Source organism: Lepidochelys kempii, chromosome 5, assembly GCF_965140285.1.
Source record: "Lepidochelys kempii isolate rLepKem1 chromosome 5, rLepKem1.hap1, whole genome shotgun sequence".
In the NCBI taxonomy this organism is placed as follows: Eukaryota; Metazoa; Chordata; order Testudines; family Cheloniidae; genus Lepidochelys; species Lepidochelys kempii.
The window spans coordinates 133,243,278-133,266,745 of record NC_136384.1 but is presented as its reverse complement, the minus strand read 5'-3'; the positions used below and the strand labels follow the sequence as shown (position 1 = coordinate 133,266,745).

The 23,468-nt window shown below is 39.6% G+C and overlaps 2 protein-coding genes across 23 annotated transcripts in view; one reads left to right on the top strand and one right to left on the bottom strand.

The window, feature by feature from the left end:
- FSD1L (fibronectin type III and SPRY domain containing 1 like) overlaps positions 1 to 23,468 on the bottom strand; it is a 63,856-nt gene that overhangs the window by 5,285 nt on the left and 35,103 nt on the right. For 2 of the 6 annotated variants that reach the window (XM_073345964.2, XM_073345970.2), the window contains exons 6-13: positions 21,033 to 21,154; positions 15,501 to 15,710; positions 14,904 to 15,002; positions 11,208 to 11,337; positions 9,098 to 9,130; positions 3,772 to 3,872; positions 2,895 to 3,146; positions 1,616 to 1,704 (exon numbers count right to left, since the gene is read on the bottom strand). In XM_073345964.2, coding sequence (XP_073202065.1) covers positions 1,616 to 1,704; positions 2,895 to 3,146; positions 3,772 to 3,872; positions 9,098 to 9,130; positions 11,208 to 11,337; positions 14,904 to 15,002; positions 15,501 to 15,710; positions 21,033 to 21,154 — 1,036 coding nt within the window. The remainder of the gene's footprint in view (positions 1 to 1,615; positions 1,705 to 2,894; positions 3,147 to 3,771; positions 3,873 to 9,097; positions 9,131 to 11,207; positions 11,338 to 14,903; positions 15,003 to 15,500; positions 15,711 to 21,032; positions 21,155 to 23,468) is intronic. The other 4 variants (XM_073345965.2, XM_073345969.2, XM_073345967.2 and 1 more) reach the window with 4 other exon arrangements.
- LOC140911884 (uncharacterized) overlaps positions 1 to 23,468 on the top strand; it is a 35,227-nt gene that overhangs the window by 9,250 nt on the left and 2,509 nt on the right. For 5 of the 17 annotated variants that reach the window (XR_012159182.2, XR_012159163.2, XR_012159177.2 and 2 more), the window contains one exon: positions 7,465 to 14,059. The exons of 1 other annotated variant lie outside the window; for it this stretch is intronic. Coding sequence is in view for 5 of the 16 variants with exons in the window: in XM_078852975.1 (XP_078709101.1) it covers positions 7,465 to 7,474 (10 nt within the window). In the remaining 11 variants the exon portion in view is untranslated. Of the gene's footprint in view, positions 1 to 313; positions 414 to 7,464; positions 14,060 to 18,305; positions 18,351 to 20,184; positions 23,302 to 23,468 lie in introns of those variants that run through there. 11 more of the 17 variants (XR_013635856.1, XM_073345983.2, XR_012159180.2 and 8 more) reach the window with 8 other exon arrangements.

Genomic DNA, 23,468 nt, shown 5'->3' with positions numbered 1-23,468 from the left:
AATTAAAGATGACTTCACATGCTAAAACTACAGTTGTCCCTTTCAGGAGATTCCCTGTCCAGTATGTTGACTGAAGAGTAGGAAGTGGGTATTCTACTTAAAATAACCTTCAAGTGTCTATGAGAGGCACTGCCTAGTACACAGTGATGTCCTGATGAAGACAGTCAGAGGGGACAGGGGAGTTAAAGCATAGAAATCAGAAGTGTGTTCTTCTCTTCAGGAATTTAAGGAAAAACGACCCAGAAATTGGGATAAATACAACATAGGTAGATTGTACCAGACCAATCTGATCTCTAAGATACTGATTTTTCAGACAAAGGAAAATGCAGCAGATCTACTCTACCTGGATTTCAATAAGGCATTTAACATAGTTCCATATGGGAGAAGATGGGGATTAATATGAGAATTGAAAGGTGGGTATAGAACACGTTAAAAGGTCATGACACTAGGTCATACAGAAAGGTGACCTGTCAGACTGGGGGAAGGTTACTAAGCAATGTTCCTCAGGGATCAGTTTTGGGACCAATCTTATTTAACATTTTCATTAATGACTTTGACACAAAAAAGTAGGTGTGCACTAATAAAAAGGTTGCCCATATGATCTTAATTCTGCCGATTTGTGCATCCACCCTGTGTACTGAATAATGCAGAGGTCCTAAAAGAATATATTGAGAGACAGTGCATATGCATTATGATATGAGAGGGAAGAATTTAAGGATGCCTGTGCAACCTAGATTCATAGATATTTAGGTCAGAAGGGACATTATGATCATCTAGTTTGACCTCCTGCACAACGCAAGCCACAGAATTTCACCCACCACTCCTGCAAAAAAACCTCACACCTATATCTGTGCTATTGAAGTCCTCAAATCGTAGTTTAAAGACTTCAAGGAGCAGAGAATCCTCCAGCAAGTTACCCGTGCCCCATGCTACAACGTTTAAAAAAGTGTGCAACCTCACTTCTGGTATTTCTTATCTTGAGCGTTTGACTGCAACCTAAATGTTTTTGTAATACCCATGTTTTAAAAAAAAAAAGGAGTGAACAAGTTTTATTGTGTGCAACTCCCTCCCACAAAATCCCACAACACATTCTGAGCAGGGTTTGAATCTTCAGTATTGTATCAAAGATAGCAACCTTGTCCTGTAGCTCAAGACATAGTAATCCCAAAGGAGGATTGCTTGGTAGGAGAAGCCCAGACAAGTCCAGCTATGTCCCTTTACATGATGTGAGCTGGAACTGCTGCTCCATGTGGTTCCCCCAGCCTGTCTCGTCTCCCACACTGCTGCTCAGGGATGCTCCTCTCCCACTACTGCTGCTCTGACAGCTGCTAGAAAAGTGTGCTCTGCTGCAGCAGCAGCAGGATGAGCCAAACTAGATACACAGCGTGCTTGGTGATTTTGGCAGGCAAGAAGGGAAATGGTGATTTTTAAGCTTCTGTTGAGATATAAACTTAGACTTCCCCTGCTGCACAATGAAGGGCTACCACAAACAAAAGAGGAGAGCTTCTCAAAGAAAATGCTCTCAAGAATCCCATATGCCAAGTGTTAGACAACCAAAACAGAGGTCAAAACATATTAGTGCTAAAAATAGAAGTGAAGTTAATTGGGTACTGACCATGAAACCTGGTAGTAGTGGTTGGGTAAATTTTGTTTTGAAGGTGTATAACAACTGCTTTGAACTTGCATTATAAAATGAGAGCTGACCTGAAAGAGAAAACCAAGTTTTAAAAATTATATATGAAACTTGGTGTTAACAAGAGGATATAAATCCAAAATTGTTCTGAACAATGAAGAATTGGAGCCCCAAAAGAGGATACAAAGTGACAGGTACCACTTAGGCAGTCAACATACTGCAGATGTCAGCAAGAAATTTGTTACTCTTCATTCCTGGAATTTGGAGCTGTATGATGTGGGTTTTACATGTGTAGTTCACAAGCTCTTATACCTGCTATTGTTAGGAGTTGCTTCGAGGAGTTGGTACTTGATAAAAAAAAAAAGACATCTCTTACTAAGGTAAAAGGAATTTCAATTAGTGCCATATAGTCCACTTCCTTATTTCAGCAAACAATCAATCAAATACTACCCTCTTTACAGAGCTGTGTGTTAGCCTGGTTACCTTATTGCATAGAAAAGGTCACCACCTACTGTCAGTGGCCAAAGAGTACAGTACAGATGTAAGAACAGCAGCTGTCCAAAATATCTGTGGCAGCATTGCAAAGTAAGGACTGAGAAGGCAATGCAAGTCAGTTCGCAGAACTTGCAAGGAAAGAGAAAGCCCAAGGCCGTAAGCCCAGGTAACCTCCAAGCTTAGTTTTATTCTAGTGGCAGTTTCCACAGTACTGGTTGTCTAGGTAGTATTTAAGTCTTATTTTATTGCTCTTTCCATTTGAGAAATAGCTGAAGTCATCTTTTGGTTAATCCAAGTTCATCTGGGTATCTGAAAATGGAACAGCAATTTACAACATATTGCCATTAAACAACTACTTTTCTGTTCATAACCCTTCACTACTTATTTATCAAGTAAGTTGTGAGAGGTAGGACAAGGTGTAGGTCTATTTCTCTTAGTTCCATATTCGCTGAATGTTTTCGCCATTTTTCAGAAGTCTCCCCTCACACATTATATCCAGACTTTAAATTTGTGTTACAGAAAAGTTTCCAGTGTTCATGGCTCCATTTGAAAATCAGAGTTAAGTAATTTGACAGTTATGTACAGTACCTTCATCTCTCTCTCAATATGGTCTCCCTCCTCACCATGAAAAGGCAGATTAGTGTAAACTAAGGTTGAATCCTAATGTATTTCCACAACATTTACAGTATTATGTACTCCTGCAATTTGGCAATACCCATCCATTACTAAATTTCAATCTATGAAGTCCACAACAATATAAAGTTACCTCCATCAAAGTCACAGTACACTCCTATTCTGTCCGGAACAGTCATATCTAGGGCTTTGGCTTTATTATTGTGCTTTGCAGCAAAGGTGGTTTGTAGCCAGTTGTTGACATGGATACACCAGCTTGTGTTAGTCTTTCCCAGTTGATCAAATTTTCCCAGATTTTTATATGCTACTCCCACACTGTAGGATTTGCAGTCCTTCTGGGCTCTCACCTCCCAGTAGTGCTGTCCACTTTCAATAGCAGTGTCTCCTGTAACAGACCACAGATGTAGAGGTTTTTTTATTCTTTACGCCGACGCATGCAGTACAGGATAGACTTCTCACTGAGCAAAACAATGAAGCCTACTCAAGAAATAACTACTAGGTAAAGACTTAGAGGTTGTAGACAGTGAGCCTAGTGGAAACAGACCAAAATCCAATAAATTTAAGACTATTAGAAACCTTGTGTATATTCATCACATTCAGTAAAGGTGGAACAGAGAGGCTCTCTCTGCTCTCTACCAAAAACAGGTAATTTAACAGAATTTAACAAAACAAGTGCACCTTGATGCTATTACAATTGGCACATTAGAAAAGTCATTTAGCAGAAGTATTTTAGCTATCTTTTGGATAGCCTTACAGTAAAAGACTACTTCTTAAATGCTAGAATTTCCTGCATACATAAGTATCTTCACTCCCTGAATGAGCACAAGGATCTCTGCACAGATCTGAAAAGGAGAATCTAGCGTACAGATCCCAGTCTGAGCCCAGGTTGCAGAAGTCATTGTCAGAAAAACCTTGGGATTACAAGCTACAAATTGTCTCCTGATGGAAACCCAGATCTATCTGCCCTTGCTCAACACTAAGTAAGAGTTAAAGCAAAAAATTCACCCTACCCAACACTGTGTACGATTCACCAGTAAAGCGATCTCTGCTGCCCCTTATCGATGGTGACCTCGAACTAATAGATGTCCTCTTTGGAGATGGTGTGCCACTTCTATAAAAGAAATAAAATAATTTGCACTCCAGTATGGGGAAGTTTATAGACCAGTCAAATAATGGACAGGAAGTTTTATTTCTCTTGCAGGATACAGATTATTTTATGTGAGTCATGCCTGAAGTGTTAGGTGCTTGTGTTGCAATTTCAAGTGGCATGCTGGACCAGCCATTAGCTGCACTATAAACCCTTCTATATATAAGTGAGCTAGGGATCATGCACAAGGAGGGCTGACTAAGAGGGAAGATGATGAAAAGCAAACAAAAAAGATTTAATGAAGATGAGGTAGTGAAGAGGAAAGCCAGGAGAAGTTGAACAAGTGAATGGGAGGAGAGTAAAATCAAAATTTAGAATTTAAATGAGCCATCTGTCATTCAAATTATATGCAAGAGGTAATAAGTTTCCCCCCATTGCTTGCAGAAACCTAGAAAGTTTTGATAACAAATTTAGATGTTGGAAAATGGCAAATAATGAACATGGCAGGTCACTTATTGATATTCAGGTGTATAGTGAAGCATGAGACAAAGTGTTGATGTTCATCACAACACAGCCTAGAATGTCACTGCAATTTTTAAGTTGCTTGCAGAAAAAAGTAGCAGGTCTATACACCCATTGATAAATCCTATGTGCACTTTATTATATTTTTAGAGAAGTTTAAGACTCCAAGAGGCAAACAATGCTACAGTAACACTGAAGAGAATCTTTTAAAGGAGATATTGAAGATCTAAAGTCTTTTATGGAATATAATGGGCCTGATGCTAGTATTTCTGTAAATATTAGATACAATAGATGATGGAGGTGGAAAAAGCTTGCTAAGATTCAGCAGCTCAAGAATTTTTAATGCATTAAAACCAGCTTATAAAGCAATATTCTTCCACCCAAGAATGATGATCAGACCAAAAAAATGTAGAGGAGTAGATATGGTCTACTTATTACCATACTGGAGAAGCCTTTTAAGGCTGTTACATTCATTAATATATCTACTCTCAGACATGTAGTGTGAAAATACTCAGAAGTCCTATGAAACAGAACCTTTAAAAAAAGGTGGGGTGGGGTTCATAGGGCATTTTTCAGGTACTAAAGCAAGACCAAGGAAGGCCTATGTTCTCTAATCAGACTTCAAAAGAGAAAAGTGCTCCAGAAACAGGACAGGGTAAAATTTTGTTTTTGTTTACAGCATTTTATCCCTCTTTACAGAGGGAATCAGTTGGATGGGAACCAATATTTTAGAAAGAATCTAGTTAGACTAAACATTTTACTGTTCCTTAGGTAAGCCCCAAACCACAACAACTCTAGTAATTCAGGCCTAGACAGGGCATTTGAGGAGGTTATCTTCACCTAAAGTGAAGATTTGAGAAGGGAGAGTCTGAACAGAAAATGAGATTTCATTGAACTTTAAAAAAAAAAAAAAGACTGCTTAGTTAGGCAACTTGGATTAAAGTTTACCTTTCACTATTAATGCAATGTTTTCCTTTTCATTCAGATTAGATGACTTAGGCTGTATCTTCACCACCACCACAAAAAAAGAAAATGTTTTTACAGCGAGAAAATACAGCTTAGTTATCTCACTGCAAAATCCTAGCAGAAACAATGTTCTGTTGTTTACGCCACAACGCAACTAGGCAAGGTCAGCTATGAATGTGGTGGCGGGTATGGTGACCACCTTGTTTAGGTACAATGCTAGAAAGATCACCTGTGCCTTGTCTTCACTGACTTTACAGCTAGGTAATTAATTAATTAATTGTTAGTATCTCATTGCTAGCACAACACTGCAGTGTTTCTGTTGCTGACACTGTAGGATGATGTTTAAGTCCCTGGTTATTTCTGAAAATTCACAATAATTCCTGTTTATAAAAGTTTAACACTTTTTCCTCATGAATTATTTCTAATCTATACTGAAATGACAACATCTTTTTTAACTATAACATCACTCTGTGTAATAGCAGAGTAATGGAATTTTGTTCCTCAAGTGCATGCCTATAGTCTCAAGGTTCCAGCATTTAACGGTTCAGAGACCAATTATAGCATTTTGCATGACAGATTAATAGTGTTCTCAAATTGTGCTAATACACTTGGTCATATCCCCTGACCTGACTAATTTAGATACACCTTAAGAAGCAGGCTTGAATTTGCCAGATTGTAGGATGTCATAGCAGCTCCTAAACTGCTTGCAAAAAGAGGAACAAGGTAGGTGGGATAGTCTTTTATTGGACCTACTTCTATTGGTGAAAGAGAATCTTTTGAGCTACAGACCTCTTCAGGCCTGTGTTTCACCAACAGAAGTTTGTCCAATAAAAGATTATCTCACCAACCTTGTCCCTCTAATATCCTGAGACCAACATGGCTACAATACTGCAAGAAGAGGGTATAAAATAAGATAATGGTACTTTAAAAGCAGCATGTAACAGTTTCTAAGCAAGCCAACTGAAACATTTTAAAGGCTTGTGATAAATAGGAATAAAAAGTAGCAGTTTACTTACCAAAAGAAAAGGAAATAAGTGAAAGCATGAAAAACAGCAAAGCCAAGAATTAAAGCATATTTTCAGAGGGGAAAATATCCACTGCAACATTCCATCCTGCTCCATGTACGCCACTGCTGAGAAGCCATCCGCTTCTGTCTATCAGAAGCGAGGGCTTAGATTTTCCTTTAGATGATTTTCCAACAAGATATGCAGAAAGTGACATGGTCATTTAGAGACTCATTTAACAGACAAAGGCAGCATAATAAAAGCAGACATTTTGCAAGTTGGGATTTTTCCTCCACTCAATTTTGAACAAGTTACTTCAAACTTTGAAAATATGCTACTTTATTTGAAAAAAGGTGGTCTGTAAATGACCATTTCATCCAATGGTTTGACCTTATACACATGACTCCAACAGCCTTTAACAGTTCACACAGTAACCTTTACTATCTTGGATAAAAATGAGTAAATAAGATAGTGTACTTTTAAAAAATTAAGCTGTCCTTTTCACACAAACTACCAATCAGAGGAGTAAGTCTGGGATAAAATGGGCACAAATCAAGTTTGTTAGCTTATCACTTGCTGTTGGGCCTTCTTCAAATTTTATTTGAATGCAGGTCTTGGAAAGACAGTCCAGAACAGAAGGTAGGGCAGTAGCTTCTCCCAAGCCTCCAGCATGAAGAACCAGAAAGCTTGTCTAATAGCTTCTCCTGGAATAGAGCCTACCTTACATGCTAGACTGGGCAGGGTGACTGGCTCCTTCCGCAGAGAAAAATATCGAGAGTTGGCTAGAATTTTTCTATGCGTTGAACAATCTTATGTCCATGAAGGGAGCAGTGCACAGAAATCTAAGAGATAACAGAACAAGTAGTGGTGGTCTCTAGAAGCAGTAGCAGAAAAAGAAGTTACTCTTTGGCATGGTTCCTGAAACTAAAATTAAGGACAATATACTAATCTCAGGAGCAGTTTTTCCCCAAAGCTGCTGACCTCGCAGGCAGTCAAGTTTATAACATGTATGCATGATGAGAAGTGCAAGGGGGAGGAGAGAGAAAAAGAGAAGGGGGAGGAAGATACAGGAGATTCTGGGCAACAGTGTATTTCTATTTTGATCCCATAAAACAAACAAACAGAGGTCTCTGATGACCACGGAGGAGCGGAGCCCCTTGATGCTGGAGAGCGGTGCCAACTGGGAGACCGGAGTGGCTCCCCTACATGGGTCGCCAGTGCTGCAGGCCGATGCGACGGAGACGATGGTCTTATGGCAGACATCACCACCGGTTTGCCCACAGAATATATGGTGCCCGGAACCGGTGCCGGCGACCTCACCTGCCTAGGAGGCGAAGGTGGTGCCGTAAGCGCCAAAAGGTTTGCTGCTGCCTCAAACGCCTCTGGCATGAAGGGAGCTATAACGCCTTGCGGCAGTAGGCCAGTGAGTGGTGCGGCCCAGACTCAACTGGACTCGTCCCAGGGCAGGAATTAACGGAGTCCCCACTGAATGTGTGCCCGATGGGGGCTTGCTGGCCAACTGGTCCTTAGACCTGGTCGGGGAGTGTCCTCTGTCGACCTTTCCTTTTGTGGGGCACTGGGGAATGGGAACGGTGCCTCACCGATGTCTGGGACCTGTGGATGGAACCATGGTGGTGCTGAGGGTATCTAGCAGAGTCCTTCCTCGGCACCAGCTCACACGTTGACTGTGCTGAGCACTGCAAACTGAGGATGTGGCACTTGAGGCCGGATCTGCTGCGCCAGGTTCCAACTGAGGCCAAAGTGCTGCTTCCATAAGTAACACTCGGAGGTGCTTCTCCCTGTCTTTAAGGGTGCTGGGGTGAAAACATCTACAGATTTTGCAATGGTCTCGAAGGTACCCCTCACCAAGACACTTCAAGCATGGAGTCTGCAGGTCACTTTTCGGCATAAATCTGCCACAGTCCGAGCATTGTGTAAAGCCTGGAGATGGAAGCATATGCTGGTGTCCCCCAAAAAACATCAGGGGGACCCCCCCACAAGAAAAACTATTACACTAACTAACTAACTAACACTAACTGTATACACGAACATTGCAAACGCACGCTTGCTGAGGCAAGAGAAACAGGGAGTTTCTTGTGACTAGCTGTCACAAGTGGTAAGACGGAACGAGGGGGCGGGGAGGAGGAGAGAGGTTGGCAGGGCCCTATATTGGGCACCATGAAGGCGTGACTCCAGGGGGTACCCAGGCCAAATCTACAGATACTGGAAGATTTTTTTCCTCTAGCTTCTGTCATGCACATGGCATGCACACACCTGACTGGAATTGACATGAACAAGCACTTGAAGAACTAAGAATTAAAGACTGTAAGCTGTTTGGGGCAGGGGTTGTCTTGTTCTGTGTCTGTTCAGTACATAGTACAAGGGGGTCCTGGTCCATGACTGGGGCTTCTAGGCACAATGGTAATATAAATTAATGTTAGATTGTATTGAAACTTGAGCATGTACAGCTCCATTTGATTCAAAGGAGTTATGGCATATACCACTCTTAGGGTAACAGGCTGTTCTCCAGAGAACGGGGACTGCATCAACCTTCCCCATGGATGAAGATTAGATTACTAACCCATTAAATAAAAGCAGACAGAAAAAAAAAAGGTACTGTCTTGGTTACTGATGAAGGCTGTTGGATAGGCTCATGTTTTATCTAGAGAAAGAGCAAGTATTAAAAAGAAAAACTCTGAAAATTTTCAGCAAAGCTAGAGGCTAGATCCTAGAACTAGAAAAGTTGTAAGTTATCACCTTGTATTGTTCTTCAGTACTGTAATCTGGCCACTGTCAGACAGAAATAAGCAATCATTAAAAGAGGTTACTACTAAAAATTGTACACATTAGCTTTAGAGACAAATCTTATCAGCCTTTCAAAACTGGTCACACCACTGGCAACCACCAGCAGCCAGGAAGACATTTATTGTTTTAATGTTAGGTAACTGAATGTGTCTCACATTAGATGTTTGTAATTATACAAATAAGTCTTGACTAAGTAAGATTTTATATGATATTTAGAGAAAAAGATAATTTAACTAGATTTGGCCTTCTGGTAAAGCTTAATCTTTAGTAAAGGCTACAATCTTTATTGCACAGCCCTCTAACTTTCACAAAAAGAAAAGGAGTACTTGTGGCACCTTAGAGACTAACCAATTTATTTGAGCATAAGGTGCCACAAGTACTCCTTTTCTTTTTGCGAATAAAGACTAACACGGCTGTTACTCTGAAACCTAACTTTCACAGATATTTTACTCAACTTGCTATCAAAAGATGTTGGTAACCTCACTGACAATAGTTTAGAAATATCAGTATCCTTTCCTCCTTCATTCATCAACTATGGTTCCATGACGCAGCCCAAACTGGAATTGCATCCTACTATGTGAAGTTCATTCCATTTTTTAATTGACAGGTTACCCATTTCATCCCTTACTGTCCATATCTGATGCAAGATGGTAAGTTTAGAAGTTGAAACAGCTGACAGTCATGGGGAATGCCTCATCAACAGTGATAAACTGACAGGCAGTTAAGGGCAGCCAAAACACCTCTATATACACCACTTGTAGGTATGACAGATCTTATATAATTAAGGCTAATACATGAATAGACTCAAGACTACTCAAGTACAAGACTCTGCCTCTTCCCCCTTTCCCTTATCCAGTGTGTTTGAGATGACCTCAAGCTTGAAAGTCTAGAGCAGTGGTTCTCAACCAGGGGTATGTGCATCTCTGGAGCTTACAGCAACTCTAGATATTTGCCTAGTTTTACAACAGGCTACGTAAAGAGCACTAGCGAAGTCAGTGCCAACTAAAATTTCATACTGACAATGACCAGTTTGTACTATATGCTGAAATACAAGTATGATATTTATATTCCAATCAATTTATTTTATATGGTAAACATGAGAAAGCAAGCAATTTTTCAATATTAGTGTGCTGTAACACTTGTTTACAAAATCAGATTTAAAAGTACACAAGTAGTTAAGTGAGGTGAAATTGGGGTACACAAGATAAAAATCAGACTCCTGAAATGGGTACAGTAGTCTGGAAAGGTTGAGAACCACTGGTCTAGTACTTAAACAAAAAATGGTATTTATACAATGCCATGGAAAGCAACCTGCCTCCATGGTTGAGAACAGCAGTCTGGCAGACAACTGATGCAAAGAATGTAGCATGACTATGGAGATGGAAATGTCTGTCAAGGACAGCTTTTCAGGGTATGCCAATACACCTCTACTCTTTCCAAAAAAGGGCCATGGATTGGTTCTCTTTATGCCATTTTTCTTTTGTTTTATCCAACTCCATCCATCTACAATACAATATTAGCAAGACTGACTCAGTCATTCTTCGAACTGGTGGTTCTACCGTACCTAAGTGTGTCAGATCAGATATTTGAAGTGGCTTATTTGAATGTCTCCTCTTAGTGGGGCTACATGCCTTATCCTTCTCTTGGGCCTTCCCCATCCTAGATCACAGCAACATTTCTTCCAAATAGAAATGTCCGGATGAAATTTCCTTCAGTGTCCACAGTTACACCAACCAGATGAGTGACTGGAGATTATAAGGAGTAATGCAAACTCCCACAGAGGCAGGAGTGTGCCAGCTACGAATACTACTGACTTTCCTCCCTTCACTTCCTGGGCTGTGTCCACAGTCTAAGAAGTCAGGAATACCTGACAACTCCCTATTTAAGAATCTTTAATACAACCCTATGGTCCAGGGAATCAGCGTTTCATGGTATGCCAATTCAAAACTAATATACTAAGTATCTTAAGCAAAAACAGTGCCCTAAAATAGTTTGCCACTCTAAACATATTAACCTTATTCAATCTAAGACTTCAGGTTACAGATAGAGTTAAAGTTCTCACCTGCCTTTATTCTCTTTTCCTTTTATTTTGTTTTCTTGGCCTTTGCCTCCAGTAGGATCCCACTCAACATAAGAATCTTCAACTTTCAGGTTCAGATGAGATGATGTATTGTCCAAACTGAAGACAAGTGCTGGTCAAGACAAGATTTCAAAGATTAAAAAACACATGGATTATTTCCCCCTGCTGTCTACAAGAAAAAAAATTAGGAGTAGTAGACGACAACAATGCACTATAAAAAAATCAAGTAATTATAGTTAAGGCTCCATGTTTGTCATGGAGGTCAGATTCCGTGACCTCTGATTTCTGCAGCAGCCTGGCACGGCTGGCCCAGGGGCTGCCTGAGCAGCTTTGGCAGCCCTTGGGACCGTCGCACTGACTGCTGCTGGGGCAGTCTTGGGTCTCCCCTCACCCCACTACAGCAGCAGGAGCTTGGGGAGGGGGCAGCTCCCCAGAAGGGCAACAGGAACTCCCCTTCCTCAGCTCCTAGGTCCACATGCTGCCTCTGCCTGCAGACACTGCCCCAGCAGCTCCCATTCGCCACAGTTCCCAGCCAATGGGAGCTGCAGAACTGAGGCTTGGGACGGAGTGGAGGCAGCACATGGAGCTAGGGTCACCACTTCCCAGGAGCTGGGTAGGGAGCCTGCCCCCGCCCCACCCCCTCAGCAACCCCCAGGCTGCCCCCAGACACCCAAGTTTTAGTAAGGGGTATATAGTAAAATTCATGGACAGGTCACAGGCCATGAATTTTTGTTTCCACCCATGACCTGTCCATGACTTTTACTAAAAATACCTGTGACAAAAATGTAGCCTTATAATTGGTCTGACATTTGTAACTATAAACAAGTGAAATCCAGCCAGTCCAACTGTAGTCTCGGGACCATGCCACACAGAACACCTTCAAATCGGTGAGTCTCAGCAATTAAAATGTTAGTATTAAATCAGAGACGCTTTCTATACTCCAAGATTTATAATTTGAGAGATAGTGACAAAAAAACTAAACCCATCTTCTGCACTCCATATCACACTGTCTTCTGCAAGCTATTTCTGTGATGAAGATTTAACTGTCATAATCTGTTGATTACAATAAAGCTGAAGCAACAGCAAATACATAGGGACAGTCGAACTGCGAAATGACCTGCAGAGATTAAAGCAGGCATTAGGATGTAAGCAACTAAAGAAGACTCAGTAGTAATTAGTGTCAAATCCTTCACCCTGGGAGAGAAAAAGACAGCATAGAATAGACATAGCCAACCGGCTGCATCCATCATTTTAGTGATTTGATTTTCATCTCTCCTCTGAATACTGTCCTGCTATCATCATCATCATCAAGTACTATATTTACTGCAGGGAGAAGTGTTTAAGATCAAGGGGTCCACAATTCACAAGCTTGAACCACAGCAATATGCAAACAGATTGAGATCAGAGGCCCATGCTACCCAATATAAAACCAAGATAAAAAATTATGCCAATACTTTGAATCCAACGTCTCACTGGAATTTAAGCAAGTTCCATCTTTGTTATTGCTGACTAAGCAAAATAATTGAGCCTCTTGGGAGTTATGCTTCTGAAGCTAAAGGAAGGAGCCTAACAGTGATTGCCATATTAATAGGTACTACTTAATTAGAACACATTAGAGACTTCCATTTTGCATTTCAATATGCCTATTTTTTAAATAATTGCTTTAAGAGTTGAGATTGCAGTAGAGTTCAATTGAAAGACAGTACAATACAGTTCAAATGCAGCTATCCATCATGAAGCAGCACTTACCAGAAGCAAAATGAATTAGCCAATTTTTCTAAATTAATTAACCCCCTGCTCTCCAGGATATCCACTGTGTTGCAGCAAATTCTTGTAAAGATTACTACTATTGTATCTGATTAAGTCCTGAAAATTGCCTCCGCTTTGTTTTAGATGTTTCTCTTGAAGTTTACATAGTAGTAGTGAAACAGCCTTTTATATAGATTATCTAAGGTAATAGGTGAGGTCCTGCTGCTATAAGAGCACATGCTCAAGATCCATCAGTGATCTCTGGGATTTGGTGTAGGTTCCAAAAAGTGTTTAGGAAGCACAAGCAGATACAGCTAGTTTCTTTTTGAATGCGGACCATATTTTAAAGGCATTTCTTTCCATTGTTGGACCTCAATTTAATGCTTAAGTGTGACAGGAACAGCAAACTGAAAGGTCGGTAAGCCAGTCAACATATCAAACTAGAATACCCATGTCATAAAAATAAAGGGAAGGGTAACCACCTTTCTGTATACAGTGCTATAAAATCCCTCCTGGCCAGAGGCAAAACCTTTCACCTGTAAAGGGTTAAGAAGCTAGGATAACCTCACTGGCACCTGACCAAAATGACCAATGAGGAGACAAGATACTTTCAAATCGGGATGGGGGGGGGGGAAGACGACAAAGGGTTTGTCTGTGTGATGCTTTTGCCAGGAACACATCAGGAATGCAGGCTCAGAACTTCTGTTACTTAGTACATAATCTAGCTAGAAATGCATTAGATTTCCTTTTGTTTAATGGCTGGTAAAATAAGCTGTGCTGGATGGAATGTATATTCCTGTTTGTGTGTCTTTTTGTAACTTAAGGTTTTGCCTAGAGGGATTCTCTATGTTTTGAATCTGACTATCTGTAAGGTATTTACCATCCTGATTTTACAGAGGTGATTCTTTTACCTTTTCTTTAATTAAAGTTCTTCTTCTAAGAATCTGATTGCTTTTTCATTGTTCTTAAGATGCAAGGGTTTGGCTCTGTGTTCATGTATGCAAATTGGTGAGGATTTTTATCAAGCCTTCCCCAGGAAAGGAGTGTAGGGTTTGGGGGGATATTTTGGGGGAAGACGTCTCCAAGTGGGCTCTTTCCCTGTTCTTTGTTTAACATGCTTGGTGGTGGTAGCATAGGGTTCAAGGACAAGGCAAAGTTTGTACCTTGGGGAAGTTTTTAACCTAAGCTGCTAAGAATAAGCTCAGGGGGTCTTTCATGCAGGTCCTCGCATCTGTACCCTAGAGTTCAGAGTGGGGAAGGAACCCTGACAACCCATCAGTTTGATCTTTTTGGTTTTCAATAAGAATTAAGTCTAACAGACTAAAAACCATCTACTTGGTCATCTTTTTTAAAATGCCTCAGTATAAAACTGAGCACCTTAATTACAGCTATGAAGTTCTTGAAAAGCTACTTTTAAACTCTTCTTCTCTATAAAAGATTGTAGGTCTAGTAATAAATGCCTTGAAGGTTCCAGAAAGAGCTAGATTTAAGTAGACTGGAGGTTGTGACAAACCCTCAAAGACCCTCCTAAGAGAAAAAACCCACACAAAAAAACAAAACAAAAATAAAACCACACATGCAATCTAAAAAAAAAGTTAAACCTTCACTGTCAACTGTAAGTGAGAAACTGCAGTCTGGAAAACTGACACCATAATATTGGAGTTGAAGATTTTGATTAAAAACAAAACACAAAAAAGGGATAAAAGAACCCATGACTTTCCTGAAAGGACATATGGCTCCAGAAATATTTTAAATTGACAGGGTCAGAGGTGACAGCTTAGTGAGCTAGGTCTAAGCTTAAAATCCCTCATCTCTCTGGAACCAGAATTTCAAATCCATTAGCCTGACTAGCTAAAGAGTGCTAAATTCTCCTCAGCGTTTACAATATTGTTTTCTACACATTCATGCGAGACTATCATGTCATTTTACCTTTAGTCTCCAAAGTCATTGGATCAGAGTATTCCCCTGCCACAGCCTTGTTGCAAGCTCTTACCCGAAAGTTCATATATTTTGAATCAAATTTCAGTCCTGAAAAAAATTTTGAAGCACTTAAAGTTAGACATAATTTTTGTGGTTAGTTCCTTATATTCTAGATTAAGAAAATAAGAGGAAAGTTTATTTAGTATATAATGAGGACTAGTAGCTAAAAACAAGGTGACCCAGGTCTGCATAGGAAGGCCCTGTAACTGACCAGTTATCTGGAGGCTACATTCATTTACTGAGTAGCATTTTTGTTTGCAATAAGGATGCCCCCTCAATGGAAAGCGTTTTGTATAGTTGAGCATTCTATGTTTGCAGTGTTGTTGTAGCCATGTTGGTCCCAGACATGAACAGCAGCTCAGTGTAAGCTCAAAAGCTAGTCTTTCACCAAGAGAAGTAGGTCCAATAAGTGATATTATCTCACCCACCTTGTGTCTAATAGGATTCTGTTATATACAAAAAAAAAAAACCAAAAATGAGCGTTTGCGTTCAGAGTCACCTCAAGAGCAGAAGACTTTTTAAGGAGGGTAAATGAGCAATCTTTACCAGATAATGTATATTCAGTGCCCTTAATATAGTCTATCAGCTCCCAGCATGTTTCATCTTTTACTCGAGGAAGCCCATCAAAATTAGTTTTCCTATATTCCAGTACAAAATGATCAATTTTGTTGTCTTCTTCTGGCATTCTCCATACTATTGTTACAGCGTTGTCAGCTACCAGACACTCTACTGGGTCTATCTCCGGAGCTTTGGGGACTGCAAAAGAACAAAAAAAACAAAAGAACATTAGAGTATTGATGAAAAAAAATGTTTGCCACCCCAGTGTTGCAGTCTGTTCCTTTGGATCTACACAAAAGAATCAGAAATTGCCTTTGGTTCAGTAGCACTCATACCTTTCAAGGATTTTACTCAATTATCTACAAATTGGAACTTAAACGAAATACTCTGCCTGTAAAGTGAATATATTAAACACAAAATTAGCACTTTGCTAACAAATATGCATTAGCTCTAGGATTAACTTCTACCATTCTCGTCTTTGTTCTTCTGATAGTACAGGTCAGGCTGACCTCCTTGTATAAACAGTAATAAGTAAACAGAGCTGGCAGGGACTGGCAATTGTGGTTTCATGGTTTTAAGGCTCTTTCAGCTAGATCTTTTTACAGATCATTCAGAGCTAGAGCCCTGATATAGGATCATGCAGCAAGAGCATGCTTCCATCACTTTAGAAAAAAGGTTGGTTTATAATATTTGGATACAAGCACCACTACACAGATTTACAATATAACATTTCCAGAGAAAACAAGGTATATACAGATACGACAGTGACCTGAACACAAAGCATTTACTAATGAGTTAATGAGTGTGTGTATATCTATATGTCAAGATGGTGAACATTTTATTCAAAACACAAAAAAGTCTACCAATGATTATGGTTTATTTTCTGTAGTGTATTTTCTAGCAAAATCCAAGCAAAAGGATAAGAGCTAAAAAGCAAACTAGCTTCTCACCACCAGGACATTGAGGAAAGTATGTTTGCAATAATCATAATTTAAGGTTTACTCAGAATTACTGTGTTTTTATTGTTATCCTCCAAGTCCTCTAATCTCTCAGATCATCTTATGTCAACTTAATCTACTGATTTCACATTCTATCCTTCAAGTACCATATTAAAAAATTCAACTTCCTTTACTAAGCCCTACTCATTAAGTTTCTGATTACCCTTACACTAGAAACAAAACTCACTCCTTACTCCCAGTGTGATATCGGGTCATATTGCAGACCCTCAGCATCTCATGACACCAGCTCCCTAAGAAACATATCAGGGCACATTCTACAACTTGAACCAATTTCACTATATTTCTCTTTCCCATCTATATCCCCAAATATTAACATCTGAGGCACACATCATGCGTGGAGCAGGAAAGAGGCATCAGAAGATGGGTGCATGACAGATAGTAATATACTAATGGATAGCAGGCAAAGTAGGATTTAAAACCAAAAACAAAACCCAACCTTACCAGTGGTCTATTTTAATCAAAGAAAAATTCATATGTTTCTTTCTGAACATAGAATAATGCATAAAGCAAGCAAAAAAGGTGAGTAGCTAATTACAGCTGGAGTCCATGACCAAAACCTTATTTCATCACTAAGCTGAAACCAAGAACTTTAGGAGTCAAATTTACATTGACAGGAAAGGAAAGTAGTATCCATGCGTTTCTTGTTCAAGAATCTGTTTTTGCCTATAAAGGAAAACCATTCTCTACCTAATACTCAAACAACTTCGGCAGTTTTCAAAGGGGTCCTAAAAATAGTTTTTGAAGTATGCTTGTTCACACCCCATTAGGTATTTTATTCCCGAGGCTTATCACTTTGCAGCAAGCTATTCCTCTTACAAGTCACATAAAATGCATTAATGGAGTTTCACGTTTAGGCCTCTTTCTGTGGAAATACATTCCGTTTACAAAGAAGGTGATTCCCACCCCCCGCCAAACACTCAGCCCTCTAAATAGTCTGAGTTCTGATTCAAGCATCATTGGACATTCTTCAGTCTAACTTAGACCCACAATTAAATCTTGAGAATCTATGGTCTTCAAATTGGCAGAGTATCCTGTGGCACCTTACAGACGTGCCACAGGACTCTTCTGCTGCTTTTACAGATCCAACACAGCTACCCCTCTGATACTTGGTCTTCAAATTGTGACTTAAGTTACATCTGTAACACTGCTGCTTTCACTGGGTTTTCACAGATGTAGCCAATTGGAACTTGGTAAGCAGTTCTGTTGATGCACAGGATGCAGCAGAAATTTTTAGCTCACTTTTAACTATCAGCTCTGCAGAGTGAGGATGACTAAGCAGTAAGAACTTTGTCATTCAAGCCAGCAAATACAGGGTTATTTCTCCTCCCCGTCAAAACCCAGTGAGTTTGTTATGTTTTTATTTTAAATGAAGACATATGCATACAAATTACTTAAGTGTATTTAATCCTCAGAGGGCACATTGCCCAAAATGATCAGATTGCAACTTCAGGCAAGTTCACCAGCAAGCATTCAGTCTACTAATTAGGATCTGACCTCAGATCCCAATACTTTCCCAACTTGTTTGGCCTGGCAATAGGTGTGCCGAAAAAAAGCAGTCTGAAAGCATTAACACCATGTGTGGTCACACTGGTCTGGCTGGACACACATCCTAGTCATTTGAAAGTTCAACTTCCCTGACGTGTTTAATTCTACCTACTAGCCATGCTCCTCTCCAGTCATCACTGACTACCTATTCCCCTTTAGGTTCTAGATAGAAAAATTGTAAAAGCATCTGCAGATAAGCATAAGAACTTTTATATTAATTCTTTTTCAGCTTTTGAAGATGCTGAAGTTAGACGTCTAATATTAATATCAAAAGGTATTTAAATTATATTCATGTAAATACTTCAGAGTGACAAACATTCAGTACCATTAGGTTGGTTTTGATTTCTAACATGAAGTTTTCCCTGTATGAATACACAACAGTAGCACATTTACCAAGTAAGGAGGTGCCATTTTCTGTCACTTTTTAGAGCTGACCACTTGGTTATTTAATCACTATGCCTGTCTCCGGTTCAGTGTGCTTGTTCCATATATCTCAAATGAAGGTCAGTCAGAGACAGACACCACCACTGAAGAAAGACAAGACCATTTATTGGGGAATTTACTGAAGCTCTTCATCAGTGAAGCAAACACCATTCTTTTGGCTGATGTAGTACAGCTTAAATTACAGCATGCTTAAAAACAGTGATGCACGCTTCAGTAGAAGAGTGCAAGTTATAATTCAATGATCCCAGCAGGTGTGTCATGAAGTGCATGAAACATGTCAGAGTGACTGAAATTTTAGGTAATTCTTTTTATTTGCATTGAAGACCAGCAGACATCTCTCAAATCTCTGAAAAGCTTAAAGTTTTGCTTTTACTGTATAGTTTCTCTTTATGCAAATGGACCCTAGTCAGAGCATGAGGGGAAAAAAGGATATTCCACTTGAAGTTACAAAACAAAGAAAGTTTGAGAGTGCAGAAAACACTCACTCCAGCTCACTTCTTATAGCATGAAATGAAGGTAGCATTAAGCCAGAGTGTTGCACATTTATAACTTGCCAAGAGGAGATACTTTATTAGCCTTCCCAGCAGAAGCAGAAAGTCTTCAGTCTATGTACATATCCCATGCAGCCAGCCTCCCAAGCATGCCATTTTGAAGAGTTACTGAACATTTTTAAATATCACAACTTAAGTGTAAATGCTTTTCACTTCTCACAAGGGTTATTTGAATAGAACACAGGACAAGTTGTAGTCATAAGACTTGATGTTCCAGCAGGGCTCGTGGTTTACAAAATGTTTGGGAATTTCTGTCTAAGTTGTATAGAGATTGAGAACAAAGATTTATGAAAGTCTTAGAGAATCACAAAAACAATTCTAACTGGTTTAAAGAGAAATATAGTAGTATTTGGAGAGAAGATTATAGAAGTCAGCCAGCAACAGGTTAAGAGTTTGAGAGAAATACTAAGACATCTATCATTCAGAGGCCATGCCAGCAACTTTTGAAGCACCTACCTCTACCCATTATTTTTGGCATCTTCTTATATACCAGATAGAAAGATGAGATTCTTTCATGTGTTTACTTTTAGAAGTTGTAAGATACTCCTGTACCATTGTGATGAGCATTATCTAGGCATTTAAATATCACCACCTCATCAAGTTTGGGATTTCAAACTGTCTGAATCAACACCCAGTTTAAGTTTTGCCTACAAGAATCTGTGCTGCTATAAGTAGTGACAGAGCTCTATACCAAATAGTTACAAGCTATTTAAGTTATCCACCAGGGAGAGGGGAAAAAAAAAAAAAAATCCAGTGATATCCTTACAGTTGATCTTTCCACATTTAAATGCCAAGTGCCGGATTATCTTGTATGAACAAGAATGTAGCTAACCAAAATTATGTTAAAAGAAAAGGAGGACTTGTGGCACCTTAGAGACTAACCAATTTATTTGAGCATAAGCTTTTGTGAGCTACAGCTCACTTCATCGGATGCATACTCATCCGATGAAGTGAGCTGTAGCTCACGAAAGCTTATGCTCAAATAAATTGGTTAGTCTCTAAGGTGCCACAAGTCCTCCTTTTCTTTTTGCGAATACAGACTAATACGGCTGCTACTCTGAAAACTAACAGCACTGGTCACTCAAGTCCTCCATTTGTCTCCCCACATAACAGGTACAGTATACAAGCAGCATTTCAATCTTCCTCCCTTATCTAGAAAGGGTAAGAGGATAACTGAGTTACCATTTGCATCCGGAGGCTAAGGACTGAATGGTAATTTCAGCACAGCTCATCGTGAGTTGCCAATTAAGCACCATGATAGTGATTTGAGACAAACGCTAAGCACAGGACCAAGATTACCTCCACATCATATAGCAAAAGGGACCATGACTGCCAGCAGGAGGCTTAATAGTTCTGGAAACAGTGTCAAGGTGGTTATTAATTCCCACACCAAAGGAAAGGCTTCCTTAAGTTGGAGCTCAGGCTGTAAATATCAGCAATTTCAAGTTTAGTGGACTGTTACCTTTGAAAATCTAATATCTAATCCAGATATTTAATATCAAAGATCAGATCATCTTTTTAAAAGGAAGTACAAAAAGGAAGTCAGAGGAACTTGAACACTCTTGGTCTCTACACTTATATCCCTGGCATTTTGTGAACTGCATGTGAAGGAGTAACATGTCAAACAAGACTCAGCTTGTGAGTATGTTAAACACTTGATACCTTGCCAGTGCAGGAAGGATCTTAGGCAATTACCTATAACGGTGAAGTACAGGTCTGGGAGCAAAGAACAAGTTCCATTCCCACCTTCGTTGACTGGTCCTTATACTGTATAAAGGTCTATATGTGTTACCACCTTTATGAAGTAGATGATCTAGATCTGATATTTGCCAAGTAAATATTGAAGAAACTGTTTAAGATAGCTGAAAAAAATCCACATATTAAAACGCATTAAACGAACTATTGTTTATCCCAGATATCTTATAGTATAAAAATTCAATTCACTACAGACTTAATTTTACCTGGCAAAAACTTTAAAGCTTGGAGCATCTGCCTTTCCTGAGAGAAGTCCACCATCAAGTGAGTCATGTTATCACTGACCTTTGGTTTCAAAGAGATGCGGAATGCTGAAGCCATTGTGACTCTACAGAAAAGAAAGGCTTATTAGGAAAACGTGGTTCATATTTTGGAAATTCTATACTCAGGAAGTTAACTTTGAGGTGTGTCAAAACCATGTGATTTTTTATAATTCACTTCAGAAGTTGCTACAGGTTTGAGTGCACTGTTCTTCCCTTATTATATTTGAAAAAAAAATCAGCTCCCACATTTTAAAATGGTGGTGTTAACCAGTTTTCTGAAGTTTAAGTTACAAGAAGTGTTTCACTGCTCAAAAGATCTGGTGTTAGTTGCAAGTGCCTCCCTCTCACTTGATCTGTGACATTATGAGTCTCCATGTAAGAATCTAGAAGTGACTAAAAAGACTTCAAGCCTGATTCTCCCAGGCTTCGTACCTGGGGTATTCATTTAAACCTGTACACACAGTAATGATAGCCACTGAAAGTGAAAAATTCTGATCTGGTAGCATTTTACAGCCACTTTGCACAAGCCTAGAATCATAGGACTGGAAGGGATCTCAGGAAGTTATCTTGTCTGGTCCTCTAAACTCATAGCAAGACTAAGTATTATCTAAACCATCCCTGACAGGTGTTTGTCTAACCTGCTCTGAATCTCCAACAATAGAGATTCCACAGCCTCCCTAGGCAATTTATTCCAGTGCTTAACTTTCTGTCAGGGTAGTTTTTCCTGCAATGTCCAACCTAAACTGCCCTTGCTGCAATTTAAGCTCCTTAACCTCTGAGGATAGGACAAGAAGCAAAGGAGAACAATTTTTCTCCCTCCTCCTTGTAATAGCCTTTTATGTACTTGAAAAAAAACTTATGTCCCCTCTCAGTCTTCTCTTCTCCAGACTGAACAAGCCAAGTCTCCCGCCCCCCAAATCTTCCTTCATAGGTCACATTTTCCAGACCTTTACATCGTTTTTGTTGCTCTTCTCTGGACTGTCTCCAATTTGTCCACATTTTTCTTGAAATGTAATGCCCAGAACTGGACACAATACTCCAGTTGAAGCCTAATCAGCATAGAGTAGAGGGGAAAGAATTACTTCTCATGTCTTGCTTAAAATGCTCCTGCTAATACATCCCAGAATTATGTTTGCCAGTTTTTGCAACAATGTTACACTGTTGACTCCTTTAGCCTGTGATCCATTATGACTCCCAGATCCCTTTCTGCAGTACTCCTTCCTAGGCAGTCATTTCCCATTTTGTATGTGTGCAACTGACTGTTCCTTCCTACTTGGAGTACTTTGCATTTGTCCTTACTGAATTTCATCCTATTTACTTCAGACCACTTCTCCAATTTGTCCAAATCATTTTGAATTTTAATCCTTATCCTCCAAAGCATTTGCAACCCCTCCCAACTTGGTACCATCAACAAACTTTATAAGAATATTCTCTATGCCATTATCTAAATCACTGAAGAGGATATTCAGCAGAACTGGACCCGGAGCTGATCCCTGTGGGACCACACTTGTATGCCCTTCCAGCTCGACTGTGAACCACTGATAACTACCCTCTGGGAATGGTGTTCCAACCAGTTATGCACCCACCTTACAGTAACTCCATCTAGGCTGTATTTCCCTAGTTTATGAAAAGGGTCTATCACCTGCCCACCCATCCACAAAGCTTGTTACCCTGTCAATGAAAGCTATTAGGTTGGGGTGACATGATTTGTTCTTGACAAATCCATACTGACTGTTACTTATCACCTTATTATCTTCTAGGTGTCTGCAAAATGATTGCTTAATTATTTGCTCCATTATCTTTCTGGGTACAGAAGTTAAGATGACTGACTAATTCTCTGGGTTGTCTTTATTTCCTTTTTATAGATTAGCACTATATTTGCCCCTTTTCCATTTCCCTGGAATCTCTCTCATCTTCCATGACTTTTCAAAGATAATCACTAATGGCTCATATCTCCTCAATCAGCTCCTTGACTATTTTAGGATGTATTTCATCAGGCCCGGGTGACTTGAAGCAGGACCAAATGAAAGACACAAGGCATTGAAGAATTAAGGCCTTAATCTGATTCTCAAGTATCAACTTATGTATCCATAATTAGAAATGCACTAGCTACCAACACTGTAGAAAACAAATTTGTTCCTCAATTACAGAAGATCATTAAAGATTTCACTATAAAGCACCTTCACTCTTCCATTGAAGAAAATTCCAGTTGTCTCTTTAAAATGCAGATTCCCATTTTGAAAGTACTAGACATGACTCAGAAACAAAGTCTGTTTTCTGCTGAATCAAATAGCATGCTTTATTAGCACCACCCTACTCATCTAATTTAGGGGATGAGGAGAGGTTAGTTGTATACATTTGACTGTACATATAACCAGT